General features: G+C 47.9%; 1 protein-coding gene across 1 annotated transcript in view; it reads right to left on the reverse strand.

Annotated features, from left to right (window-relative positions):
- WNT5B (Wnt family member 5B) overlaps positions 1-14442 on the reverse strand; it is a 105922-nt gene that overhangs the window by 10933 nt on the left and 80547 nt on the right. The window contains exons 2-3 of the mRNA XM_047867898.1: positions 2672-2829; positions 1196-1443 (exon numbers count right to left, since the gene is read on the reverse strand). Of these exons, the coding sequence (XP_047723854.1) occupies positions 1196-1443; positions 2672-2829 (406 nt within the window). The remainder of the gene's footprint in view (positions 1-1195; positions 1444-2671; positions 2830-14442) is intronic.

The following is a 14442-nucleotide window of genomic DNA, read 5'->3' on the forward strand; positions in this document are numbered from 1 at the left end:
TATACCTGGGTCTCCTACTTTCCTCCCCCAGAACCCAGAGCAGGCAGTGCTGCTAAGACTTCACCATATACCGAGTGTATTTAGAAGAATCAATAAACTACAAACAATTCTCACTTAACCCATTCTTTTTTAGGAAAACTGCCTGATAAGACTGTTGCAGGAACACATGAGAATTCCTTGTATGGCCCTTGAGTGAATACTGAAGGAAGGAAGAGAACAGCAAGGTTCAGAGCATACTTTCCCCTGGTCCTCGCTTGTCAATATGGGGCAGGAGAGGTAGGGAAAAGGGTCAGGAAGGAGAGGTCTTCCAAACACCCTGCTTGCTGCTAAAAGCATTCTTTGGGGGAAAACTCAGCCTCAGGTAATTCCGGAATGCCATCCTTGGAGGAGAAACTTTTTTGGGAGAATGGCAGACAGAAGAATACAGTGCTCTAACACCTTCCTTTTATGGCCCTGGGGATCAGACCCAGTAGAATAGGGCCGGATTTCTCAATTTCTTGCCAGGGAGAGGAGGATTGCATTTCAAAAGGACCTAAAACAATTAGACCCCAGATCACACCTCCATCCATGCAATAGGGCAGCCAGAGGGTCCAAGTGGGAGAGGGGAAGGGACAGGAATCCAGGAAGAGGTGGCCTCTCCTCTTTCTTCTGGGTCTGTCCCCTTCCCCCACTTTCACACACATCCCCTTTGGAATGAAAAAGCCAGGACTGGATCTGGGTCAGGTTAATGATAGCTATCAGCAATTTGGCTCAAAGTGTCTATCTCTCTCAGGGTCCAAGTGGAAGAGGCAAAAGTCATACAGGCTTTTTTGGTTTTCTACCCAATGCTGCCACCAGAGCAGGAGCACGGGAGCTGCCCTGTGCTGGGGCGAAGGGCAGTGGTGGCAGGCAGTCTTGCTAATCCACTCTAACTCAGCTCGGCTGTTCTGCCACCTTCCTCGAGTGAGGAAGTTTGGTTGTCCCAAACAGGATGAGGCCAGCAGCGGAGCACCAGCTGAGCACTGAGCTGTGCCACCCACACATCATCCGAGACTCTGCTTCCTGAGTGCTTCCCCGTCGCCTTGCACACTGCTTCCCAGCCTCGAGAGAACTGGACGCTTGTGAGGGCTCTCCGCACCAGTCCCGAGGTACTTGCACCCAGGCCGGGTGAGCCCAGTTCCTTTAGCCAGGGAGGCCTGGCTGGGAGGCCTCTTACCTATCTGCATGACTCTCCCGAAGACAGACGTGTTGTCCACGATGCTGCAGTTCCAACGCCTCTGCCGGAACTGGTACTGGCACTCCTTGATGCCTGTCTTGGCTCCCTCCCCTATGTAGGCCATGTGCTCCTGGTACAGTTGGCACAGCTTTCTCTGGCCAGGGGACAGCCCGGGAAGCTGGCTGCACACGGGCTGGGCACCGATGATAAACACCTCGGGTCTCTGCACCGGGTTCACAGCTAATGACCTACAGCAGAGATCCAGAAAGCAGAAAAAAGGCCAAGGAGTGAGCATATGCCATGTGCAGCATTAAGTCATTCATTCAACGCATTTATCACACACTTTCTTTCTGTGTACAGGGCCCTGTACTAAGGGCTTGGGAAGAAAAATTGGTAAAACAGAGCACCTGCCTTCAAAGGGCAACGGAGGAAAACTGAGGCACGGCCACAGATGACGCGTGAGATGTCAAATGCCAAAGGCAGACTTGAACTTCTGCATCCACAGTGATCAGATAGAGAAAGAGCTCTTACAGCTGGAGAGAAGCTTTTACAAGGTGATGGTGTGAACCGGGTCTTAAAAGGGGGAGGGCGGGGGACAGGCAGAGAAGGTGACAGAGAGGGCAGAGGACATTGATTCCAAGCAGAGGACAGAAACGGCCAAACCTCAACAGGAGAGCACGTGACTTGTTCAAGGGGTAGGGGCGACTTGTTCACTTTAGCCCAAGTGCAGGATATGTGATGGAAAGTGAAAAACTCCTTGAAATAGAACTTCCCTTATGCCTCGAAAACAGAAGCCAATTTTCATACATCACAACATAGTCTAAATGTTTTCACTTCCATATCCCACCCACAAATCCCCTAACCCACTCTATCAGTTCACGGGCTCTCCCTTTGGCTCCATCCTCTACCAGATATAGTAAAGTGTTCAGTTAAATTTGCCATCAGAATAAAAATGTGAGCGGGGCGGGGGGGGGGGGTTCAGACCATGCAAAATAGGTGGGGTGTGCCTGCCATTTCCATGTTGACTTGCCAATGACATTAGTCTTCAAAACAAAAAAGAAAGCCATGCACAGTCCTGCATATCTCTCAATTTCTCATCTGGTCATCAGACTTCTAAAATAGGAATTCTATTCTCCTTGCCCCCACCAGAAAAAAAAAAAATCAATATCCTTATTGATCCAAGAGCAACACAAGAGCTATTTCTAACAACCCATGAGGACGGAGGAAGGTCCAGGAAAAGGGGAATGCAGACAGGATCAGAGGAAAACACCAGATGAACTAATCCTTTATTCTTGGTGAACCTTTACCTCTGGGGGCCTGTGAGAGAAAAAGCTGTCCTAGTTTTCCTGGGATAAAAGCAGTCCTCAGGATTCCTACGAATAAAGGAATGATCACAACACACGGTGACCCTTCTCCACATTTAATTACCAAAGGAGGCGTAGGTTGTAGAGAAGGACTTCAGCCCCTCTCACTCACCACCAGGAGCTGGCTTCGGCCGGAAGCTGAGCCCAGCTGGACAGCAGTGCAGCGGCGAGCAGCAGCAGACTGGGCATGGTCGGCCTCGGCCTCGGCCTCGGCCCTCCCCAGTGCCCTGGGAAGACCCCGGGGGCAGTCGGCTTCTGAAATGGGGCTCCCTGGAGAAAGCAGAACAGAGAGAGAATCAATGTGGAAATGGAGCAGATGAGGCAGGACCAGGGGAGAGGAGGAGGGAAGCACAAAGGATGAGCTCTGGGTGGGTCTAATGTCAAGTTCTGCTCTCCCCCCCCCCCCACCTCCCCCAAAGAAATTCAGCCTCTTTCCAACCTCCATTTCTTACTGCTACTCTGCTCACCATAGGAGCCTCCAAGTCTCTTACCCCAAACTGTGGGAACCCTACTCAGGACCTAATTCCAAAGGAAACAATGAGCTGAGAAACTAGAAAAGAGAAATAAAAACAAGTCATTCCAAGAATGGTGGCTCCGTGCACCATGAAGGAGGATGCTTTGGTTACTGCAGCAGACACCTGCCGTTCCCCAACATCCAAAGAAACCAGGGTATCCATCGCCTCCTCTCTCTATGTCTCACTGCAGTCAGAGGCTCTCCTTCGCGGGCTAAGAACAATTGGTCAGTTGGATTTACCTATAGCCAAATAGGTGTCTTCCCTCCCAATCTGTACTCTTCTCACTCCAAGAAAGTTCCCACATTCCAGCATTCCCACATTCCCATTACCAGGAATATAGCAGACAGAAGGGCGAGGATTTTGCACCTTCTCAAGACAACTTCTCTGAGAAATGTGAAAGCCACAGCTAGCCGTGTGCCCCTAAAGCTCCTGCGGATGAGGCGGTGTCTTCCTGGGTGGCCTCTTTCCCCTCCTGTGCGCTGTGGCCCTGGAAGGGCAGCCAGGAGCACAGACAGCAACAGTGGGGCACAGCCAGCTTTGGTCTGCAACTTTTGCCTCAAATGTCTGTGCCCAGGATGCATCTTCCAGAAGCAATGACCCCTTCCCTAGTAGCTCAAGAGCTTCCCACATCTTTGCCATATTTTTTGTAACTGACGCCTGTGCCTGTATCCGCGAAAGAACACCTTTCCTCCAGCCCTTGGAAACATACGAAAAATCGTTGCTTCTGGATCCTGGAGTAAGTCTATAAAAACACACCCCCTCCCATTCACCCCCCACCCCCATCTCGTTTCTCCCTTAGCTTCCATCCAGGGCGTGACCCCACATCCCCAATGAGTCTTCTTCCCAGGACCCCTTAACACCTCCGACTCTACACGCGCAAACACACATCGGCGCGTACGCTCCACGCCGCCCCCGCCTCATCTCACCGCACTGCTCCCGCAGCCCTGGGTCTCCAGGCTCTCCGGGAGGGGGCGGCAGGTGCTTCGGGTCATCAGCCTAGGAGATATTTTTGTCCTGGGGCCACCAAGAGAGGAAGGTGGCCTGAGCAGGATCCAGGGAAGCTGGGCCACAGCCTGGTCCCCACCCCCTTTTGGTTTTCCTTCTTGAGATCTCAGCTGGGGCGGGAGCACCAACAGGCAGGTGTGTGGGGCCGGCAGGGGGCAGATCAAAGAAGAAACTTGCTCCTTTCCCCTTTGTCATGCAGAGCCAGCTCGGAAATGATCCGGCCTCTAGCCCGCTGACTAACAGCTCCCCACACCCTACTTTCCTAACAGACCTCTCCTCCTCTAAAGGATGCCCCCTCCCCCTCTCCCCTCTACCCCCCATAAATCCTCCCCCTCCCTCAGGGCAGGAGGTCTGTGAATGCACCGACTGGAACCAAGAGAGATGGAGCAGAGATAGGGCTGGCACCAGAAGCTAATGGCTTTATGGAGGGGAGGGAACCAGGTCCAGAGTGGGGAGGACCAGAGAAGAGCTTCAAAGAGTTTCCTTGTGCAAACATCCTCAACTCCACCTACCAGTCCTTCTTGGGGACTGAGGAGTCAGAGCTGCCCCCATTCCCTGTGGTCCTCCTCCCTCCCCCAACCCCGCCTTCCCACCGCCCTGCCTTTTGCAAAGCCCCTGCTCCTGCCTGCCCCACATACATCCTCATACATTTCCACTGCCAGAGTGCTCAGTCGTGTCTCCCCACGGGTGACACTTCTTATCCCCAGGGATGCCCCCCTCATACCAGCGTCTCTCACTTCTGTCACACCTTTTCTTCAAGCTCCTGTGAAATCTTTCTGGTTCTGCAAATCCTAGGTTCAACTGAGGCCATGGCGGGGGGGGGGGGGGGGGGGGGGGGGGGTACTGTTTCTGAGCCAAGGACAGGAGTCAGTGCCTGCTAATGGTCACTGTGGCTTTGACTCCCCAGTGACAGGCCAGCTAAGGCCAAACTTCCCAATAGCTTCTAATCCCGCCCCTCGCAAACAAGAGCTGAGACCGGACTCAGACACGGACTGAGATAGGACTCACTGCTGACAGCTGTTCCTACCACCCTGCGCTCTCCATCAAACTCTCAGCTCATTAAAAAAAATATATGTTAAAAACTTGAAAAAGAAAAGAAAAAAGATGGTAGCACATGTGGGGACTTCTTTCTCTGTCTTCCAGATACATGACACCTGAAACTGAACCCCAACGCCCTCCCCCCAGGATGCTCTCACTCAGGATGCAGGCAGACGTGAGCTGCCCTCTGCATGGTCACAAAACTCCAGGGCCACTCTGCCCTCACTTACATTCTTTGCTTTCCTTGTGCGGAGCTAGGAGGAGAAGAGAGAAGATTGGGGATTGGTTTCATCAGCATGGGCAGCATAGAAACTTCTGCCTCAATCCCACTGGGGTGGAAGGAAGCTGAGCAGGGACTCATGGTTTGGTCTTAATGAGTGAGACACATTGAAAGCTCGGTTTGTGGGTCATTGGTGAGTTTTACAGGAGGACTCAACCAAGGGATGCTGTCCTCTGCATAGGAAGAAAGAGCTAGTAAATACTGAAAAGACAGGGAAGGGAATTCCTTGTGCTGCCTTTTGTCATAACTACAGATCTCCTCAGAGAACCAAAGCAGCTCCCCTTCCTAGGAGAGGTGAATGTCATGTCAAACAACAAAGTTAAGCACGAGAGAATCCAGGGTCTCTGTCCTTCAGTAGTAGAGGTTCGGGGATGGGAGAGATGCTTCCAGAGGGCCAGAAGGAGCTGGTCAGACATCTGCTCTGCCCTACTTCTTCAGTCAGTTATTCATTCATTCATTAAAGTCATTAATCAGATGCACACAGGGGGCCTAGTATGTGCCAGCTACAGCTCTAAGTGCCAGGGATATAGCAGGGAACAAGTGAACACCCGATGTGTTAGGGGACAAGGATCAAGAATAGTAAGGGGTGATGGCTTACATTATTTAGGGTCCTTTATGGAATCTAAGGAAAGCCCTACTCTGCAATGTCTGCCCAGCCCACCTCTCTTCAAACTGCTATGGGGACAGGCAGGTGGCGAGGGGGTGGGGGTGGGAGAGACGCCGCTGCACATCCCAGACCCTGCTGTGCCATGTCTCAGGTCCCTTACTGAGATGTGATGCCCACCTTTACCCAACCAGAGGGGTGCATATTTGAATACAGGGCTCCAGGTCCTCTTCCTTTTGCTGGGTGGACTCAGTCACCAATTTGCATTCCTTTAAGTGGCCACATGCAGTTAGTCCAGAGATAGGAGACCAAGGAGAGAGACGTGGGCAAGGGGGCTGACCCCAGCCAGGCTGTCCTCAAAGGGACACCTCCGTGCTTCCACACACACACCTCAGAGCAGTCAGCAAGGGCTGAAACCATGAGAACCCCATCCAGTTGGCAAGGGTTTGACATGGTCATGAGCTGTTCACAAAAGCCACCACCACCGGGTGTTCAGGACTGACCTGCCCCAGAGCCTGAGGACTCAAGTGACATACAGGAGTCGCACATGAAATGGTGTCACATCCCACACCTGCCCTCTTGCCCCAGACAGGCACCTCACACCTAGAAACCTACCCAGAAATAACCAACAGCCTCCATGGGAGCCTTTTCCTGGTTGCCACTGGCTAATTCTTTCTGTGTGACCCAAGGAGGAGCTATGGAATGTGTAATTACAAAATACATTTGCAGGGTGCCTGGCTGGGGTCACTAGGTAGAACCTGGGACTCTTGATGTTGGGGCTGTGAGTCCAAGCTAGAGTGTGGACTCTACATAAAAAATACATTTATAGGGCGCCTGGGTGGCTCAGTCAGTTAAGCATCTGACGTCAGATCAGGTCATGATCTCACAGTTCGGTTCGTGAGCTTGAGCCTCGCATGGGGCTCTGTGCTGACAGCTCGGAGCCTGGAGCCTGCTTTGGATTCTGTGTCCCCCTCTCTCTCTGCCCCTCCCCCACTTGCACTCTGTCTCTATCTCTCTCTTTATCACTATCTATCACTCTCTGTCTCTCTCCAAAAAAATTAATAATAAACATTAAAAAATACATTTCCAATGTTGTTAACATTCCTGACATAACAAGAGAGACCCTCTTAACAGTCTTTGGGAAGGGAATGCCTCCTTTTGTGACCTTCTAGCTGCACTCATGTCCAGGTATCTGCCAGTTATTGGATGATCTCCATGGCGGTGCAGGGGTGGGGGAGGGAAGGGACAGGAGTGATAGACCCTTCTCCTCTCCCCGTGGCTGCTTTTACCACTGTAGAGAGAGATTCTTTTTTTTTTTTAATGTTTATTTATTTATTTTGACAGAGAGGAAGAGAGAGGATCGCAAGCAGACTCTGTCAAGCGCAGAGCCTGATGCAGGGCTCTATCCCACAAACTGTGAGATTATGACCTGAGCTGAAATCAAGAGTCAGACCATTAACCAACTGAGCCACCCAGGTGCCCCTGTAGAGAAAGATTCTTTATGGATCTCGAAACACTTGACAAGCACCTCCTAAAAGGCACTTGGTTCGCATATTTCCTTTCCTTGTTTTCAGTAAGTGCTCACCCTCCTTACACAGACCAGTTCTCTGTGGTCTAACCCATGGCTCCCACATAACCCATGTTAAAATACTAATCCTAAAATACTAATTGTGCATCTTAGTATTCCCATTTGAGGACCTACAGTGGTTCCCAGGTCTTCAATCATTCTAAACTTCCCAGCCTGGCATCATTTTATATTTCATCCTTCTCCTGAAATTCCTGCTATGGGATATCTTTTCCAGTCTCCCTCTGCTCCTAGAATAAGCCCTCTTTTCTCTCAAGCCCTCCTACTGATCCTCTTCCCAGGATGCTTTCTCATCTACAGCAATACTTCCAAATCCGTGCTCAAGATTCACTTCCTCCATAAAGCTGTCTTTGATTAATCCCACGCCATGAAAATCTTTCCATTGATTTGGGACTTCCTCAGCACCTGTGAAGACAGGGAACTAGTCTGCAGCACCCCATCCCACACAGGCTGTCTTGGTACTGTGCATATTTCTTCCAGTAGATCCAAAGCTCCCTGAAGGTCAGAACTCACCTCCCCTACTTTCCTGTATGCCCCCATTGTGGCTGGTATAGTTTTACTAGATAATAAAAAAAAGGCTCTTGGTTGATAGCCTGTGACAATACTAAATATGAGTGAACACTTACTGACACTTCCTACATGCACTGAGCCAAACATTTTACATCCAATTCTCCCATTTATTCTTCACTAAAATTCTATGTGGTATATGCCATTATTATCCTCACTTTGAGTATAGGGAAACTAAGGTATAAAGAGGTTAAGAAACTTGCTCATACAGCAAGTGAAGGCTAGACCCTGGCTTGGAATCCAGATCTTTCTACTTCTCCCCAAACACAGGCAAATATATCCCATGCTTGGTAGTTACCCTGTCACTGGAACATAACACCTCTCCGCTTTGTTTTTGTTCTTTCCACCATTGTCCTGCTACTGGGGCTGTGAACAGTATGACTGTCAGATCACAACATCCTGATATATAGGAAGTAGCACAAAAAGGAATGTTTATCAAAAAAAGGCTGATTGCAAAGTTACTAGTATAAGTGTGCACACACACACACATACACACACACACATACACACACACAAAGTGTGTTTGGGGGGAATCCAGACTTCTCTTCATCCAAAATGATATCTGGATTGTGAATAGGTCTGGCTGTTTAAAGTTGGAGATACTAAAATAGAAAAATAGAGGCGCCTGGGTGGCTCAGTCAGCTAAGCATCTGACTTCAGCTTCATGATCTCATGGTTCTTGAGTTCAAGCCCGGCGTTGGGCTCTGTGCTGACAGCTCAAAGCCTGGAGCCTGCTTCAGATTCTGTGTCTCTCTTTCTCTCTCTCTCTCTCTCTCTCTCTCTGTTTCTCTCTGCCCCTCCCCCACTCACACTCTGTCTCTCTCAAACATGAATAAACGTTAAAAGAAAATTTTTTAAATAAAATAAAACAGAAAAATAGTTTTTAGAGAGCTGGAGTTTATGTATATGTTGGGTGGGAAAAGACAAACCAAGAGATAAACGTCAGGAAAGACGGCATGATGTGAGGTGCTCATGGGAAACCCTGGCAGAGGTGAGGAGCAGAGTGGTTATGTGAAGAAATGTAAAGTTCGGAGAGAGCATGGAAAGAAGTTTTAGATGCCTCATAGCAGAGAAGCTAAGGGGCTATGTCTATTTGAGAGCATAAAATTGCATTACCTTTCAATGACTGTAGCTACCTAGAAGCTCCTTTCAAAACTCATATTTGACCATGTGACTCCCCTGCTTACAACCCTTCAAAGGTTCCCCACCTCCTAAAGGATGAAATCAAAACTCACCACATTATGCAAGGCTTTGCAAAAATCTGACCCTTGTCAACCTTTCCATCCTATTTTGGTTTTCACTTTGTGCTCCAGAAACTGCAAACTGCTATGTATACTTCCTTACCCACCCCTCATGCTGTTTCTCCCCTCTGTGCCTTGCTGACTTCTGGGAATTGTTCCCTTCTCTCTGTGCAGATCAGGCTCCTTTGTCCTGAGGTCACACCTTCAAAGAAACTTTCCCTGCCCGTCCTATCCAGAGAATGGCTCCACCTCCATCATCCTCTCCCTAGCTTCTTCCATGTTTTTGTCACAGCATTTACTATAAGGCGGCATAATTTGGCATGCTACCCGTTTATTTGTATTTTGTTTCTTTCCAACGGTCTTGTTCACCATTTTCTCCCCGGTGGTTAGGAGCATACCCCAAGGGTAACTGGAAGGTGCTCAGTAAGTCTTTGCCAACTGAACAAGAAAAGCCCTCTTTGGCTCCCACGAAAATAGAAGGCAGGCCATCAAGGCCAGCCTCTCGTGGAGACAAAGGAGCCCTTTTGGCTTCCATATGGCCCAGCCCACAAAAAAGCTGTTTCTACTGACGTATCTATCCCCTTAATTGGGGACAGAAAATTTCAAGGTGCTTTGAGAAAGGTAGGAGAGGTACTGCAATAAATAAGGACTTCAGAGGCTCCCGTGTGGCTCAGCTGGTTAAGCATCTGACTTTGATCTAGGCTCAGGTCACGACCTCATGGTTCATGGGTTTGAGCTCTGTGTCGGGCTCTTTGCTGACAGCACGGAGCCTGCTTGGGATTCTCTCTCTCTTTCTCTCTGCCCTCCCCTGCTGGTGCTCTCTCTCTCTCACAATAAAAAAAAAAAACAAAAAACAAAAAAAAACACATTTTTTAAAAAAAGAAAGAAGGGCTTCAATGATTTCCAGTGTTCTCAGAATCATTCTTATTCATTAAATTTATGTAGTCCCTCTGAACACGGTTACTGAATTCCCACTAGGCATTCATTATCAATGGCCCAGGAAAACTCTCCTGATCTCTGGCTTCTGGTTTCACCCTGCAAGAATGGGACCTGAAGGCAATAATCAGTCACCTTTTGACAGTGAATTGATGGTTGGGGAAATCCTCCCAGAGAGTCAAGAAGCGCAGAAGTTGAGACACGGATAGACCACCCTCTTCTCTTCTTTCATGATCTTGCTCCATCTTGCTAGTTCTCTACCAATTCTCTCCCTGGATCCAGGCCTAGAATCTTGCTGCCCATTTTGACTCCTCCCTGTCCTTTACCCTCCAGGCCAAACCAATTGTCAAGTTCTCTTGACTGTGTCTCCATAGTATTTACAGCACATATTTTCTCCTCTCTTTCCTGCTGTCAGACTCTGAGCTACTACAAGGACCTGTGAATTGCCTCCTTTCCCTTCAACAATTTGTAAGTGTCTTTTTCCTAATTCTTATCTATTTAATAATGGAATGAATTCCTTCTGCCCCCAGTCCTCTAATTTCCAAGGTAATAGCCAGCTACCAGAAGTACGGTCCCCAGACTAACAGTATCAGTATCAGTTGGAAACTGATTAGATACACAAATTCTCAAGCCCCACCCAGACCTATTGAATCTGAAACTCTGAGGGTGGTGCCTAGCAATCTGTTTAAACAGGCCCTCCAAGCAATTTTTTTTAAGTAGGCTTCACACTCAGCGTGGAGTCCAGTGCAGGGCTTGAAAACTCTCCATCCTGAGATCAAGACCTGAGCTGAGATCAAGAGTCTTAACTGAGCCACCCAGGCACCTCCAGGTGATTCTGATGGACAATAAAATTTGAGAACCACTGCCCTAAAGCAGTCTGTAGTACTATGGAATTAATTAACGCAGCAAATCTTTCAAGGAACATGTATCTATTTTAATGACAAATTTCTACCTGTCAGTTCCTTAAAGCAGTGGTTCCTTACCTGGGGGGCCACAGAACCACAGAACATATGCAAACCAAGCATTACCTCTGGAATGAATAAATATGTCCACCTACTTTTACTGCAATGGTCTACATGTATGTAGACCCTTGTAATTAATCAAATACTAATTCATTTAAAAGTGTTACCGATGGAGGATCCTGGGTGGCTCAGTCTGTTGAGCATCCATCCAACTCTTGATTTTTTTCTCAGGTCATGATCTCACAGTTTCATGAGTTCCAGCCCCATGTCAGGCTCTGCCTGGCCACATAGAGCGTCTCTCTCCCTCCCTCCCTCTTTGCCCCTCCCCTGCTCGTGCTCTCTCAAAATAAATAAATAAACAAAAAAAATTTTTAAGTGTTACTGATGATTGTGGTAATGGTTGCACAACTCCAGGAATATATTATAAAACACTCAATTGTATACTTTATACAAGTGAGCTGTATGGTCAATAAAACTGTTACATTTTTTTTTAAATTTTTTTTTCAACGTTTATTTTTTTTTGGGACAGAGAGAGACAGAGCATGAACGGGGGAGGGGCAGAGAGAGAGGGAGACACAGAATCGGAAACAGGCTCCAGGCTCTGAGCCATCAGCCCAGAGCCTGACGTGGGGCTCGAACTCACAGACCGCGAGATCGTGACCTGGCTGAAGTCAGAGGCTTAACCGACTGCGCCACCCAGGCGCCCCAACTGTTACATTTTTTAAAAAACATTCATTTATTTTTGGGAGAGAGAGAAAAAGGGAAGGAGGGGCAGAGAGAGAGGGGGACAGAGGATCCAAAGTGGCTCCATACTGACAGCAGAGAGCCCAATGTGGGGCTCGAACTCACAAACCGTGAGATCATGACCTGAGCCGAAATCAAGAGTTGGACACTTAACCAACTGAGCCACCCAGGCTCCTCAGTTACCATTTTAAAAAAGTGTTCCTGGGGCTCCTAGGTGGCTCAGTTGGTTAAGTGTCCAACTTCAGCTCAGGTTATGATCTCATGGTTCGTGGGTTCAATCCCCGTGTCGGGCTCTGTGCTGACAGTTCAGAGAGCCTGGAGCCTGCTTCGGATTCTGTGTCTCCCTCTCTCTCTGCCCCTTCCCCACTCACACTCTTTTTCTCTCTCTCTCTCTCGAAAATAAATAAACCTTCTAAAAAAAAACAAACCAAAAAAAGTGTTCCTGATGAGGCAGCAATTCCATTTTCCTGGAGACATCTGCCCACGTGCACACCAGGACACATGTCAAGAATAGCTGTGCTATTAGCAGTTTCATACTGGAAGCAACACACATATCCATCAACAATGGATGGACCAATTAATTGTGATATATTAACACAATGAAATATTAGGCAGTGATGAAAATGAATGAACTACAGTTCCATGCAACAGCATGCATGAATCTTACAAACATCATGTTGAGAAGAAGCAAAAGGATATATAACAAAAGGATATATAAACTATGATTCCATTTACAGCGAAACTATATTGTTTAGGGACCCATACATGGGTGGCTAAGCCAGAGAGAAAAGCAGGGAAACAATTATGGTAACTGTCATCAAGAGAATGGTTTCCTTAAGGGTGGAAAGGGAATTGTGAGGAGAAGAGGACATAAGAGAATTAATTTCTGGAGCACCAGCAATGTTCTATTTCTCAACCTGGGTAATGGGTACATGGCAGTTCCCTTTATAACAACTTAAGTTGTGGGTATACACTCCATGCACTGTTCTGTATAGGTTATGTTATACAACAAAAAATATTGTAAGATAACAAAAAATTGGGTGCCTTGCTGGCTCAGTTGGCAGAGCATGTGACCCTTGATCTGGAGGTCAGGAGTTCAAGCCCCATGTTGGACCTAAAGGGTAGTTTTTAAAAAAATAAAATAAAATGAGAAAAAAATCTCATTAATACCTAATGAGGGGATCTTTATGTATTTTCTTAGTGGAAAGTACAACTATAGTCTCATGGGGCACATGACCTTTTGGTGGGGAGCTTAAAAGAGGGTCCTCATACTCAAAGAGAAACCTCTGCCTTAAATGCATGTTCAACAATTTAGGCACAGAGACAAGCACCTAGGATAACTATTTGAGGGAGGTTCAGTGCAAACCACATGGGTACTGTACACGGAGTACAAGGCCTGGATTAACTATACATGTAACAGCAGCTGCCATGACCATGCCAGGGGCTGGCTCAGCATTTTGTTTCTTCTCTTCTCACTCCAGGAAATGCAGATCTGGCAAAATCACCTTCTGGCAAAACCAGCGCTGTCTCCTCCCCTTTTATTTTTTCTTCCAATATTTACCATTTAGTCCTATAGCTAGCTGTTTCTCTTATATGGATTTTTTAAATTTATTTTGAGAGAGACAGAGAGAGCACAAGTGATCGGGGGAAGGGCAGAGAGAGAGAAAGAGAGTCTCAAGCAGGTAAGCTGTCAGCACAGAGCCCGACGCGCACGTTCAAACTCACAAACTGTGAGATCGTGACCTGAGCCGAAGTCAGATTCTTAACTGACTGAGCCACCAGGTGCCCCCCAAAAATATATTCTTAAAGTAGTGATGAAAGATGAATGCAATTATGTACCCAAGACTTGATCAGACAATCCTGCAACCTCTCAAAAGAATCCCCAGGTGCTCATCTTTCTTCTCAGCTCAATTAACATAGCCTTTCCCCGCCAGCCTTAATTATTTCTCCCAAGGGTCTCTCTCTCTCTCTCTCTCTCTCTAGGTGTCTCTAGTTCTTCCAGGCTTTTCTCAATGAATCCTCTCAGCCCGAAGTCAGAGCATTCTTTTGTGTGATCTACTTTCCTGAGGCTTGGTAGAGATGAAAATTAAAAAATATTTTTGGGGGGGCGCCTGGGTGGCTCAGTCGGTTGAGCGTCCAACTTCAGCTCAGGTCATGATCTCGCGGTTCGTGAGTTCAAGCCCCGCGTCAGGCTCTGGGCTGAGGGCTCAGAGCCTGGAGCCTGTTTCAGATTCTGTGTCTCCCTCTCTCTCTCTGACCCTCCCCCATTCATGCTCTGTCTCTCTCTGTCTCAAAAATAAATAAACGTTAAAAAAAAAATTTTTTTTTTTTTAATATTTTTTGGGGGGCGCCTGGGTGGCTCAGTCAGTTAAGCGTCTGACTTCGGCTCAGGTCATGATCTCACAG

The sequence above is a fragment of the Prionailurus viverrinus genome, chromosome B4 (assembly GCF_022837055.1).
Source record: "Prionailurus viverrinus isolate Anna chromosome B4, UM_Priviv_1.0, whole genome shotgun sequence".
NCBI lineage: Eukaryota > Metazoa > Chordata > Mammalia > Carnivora > Felidae > Prionailurus > Prionailurus viverrinus.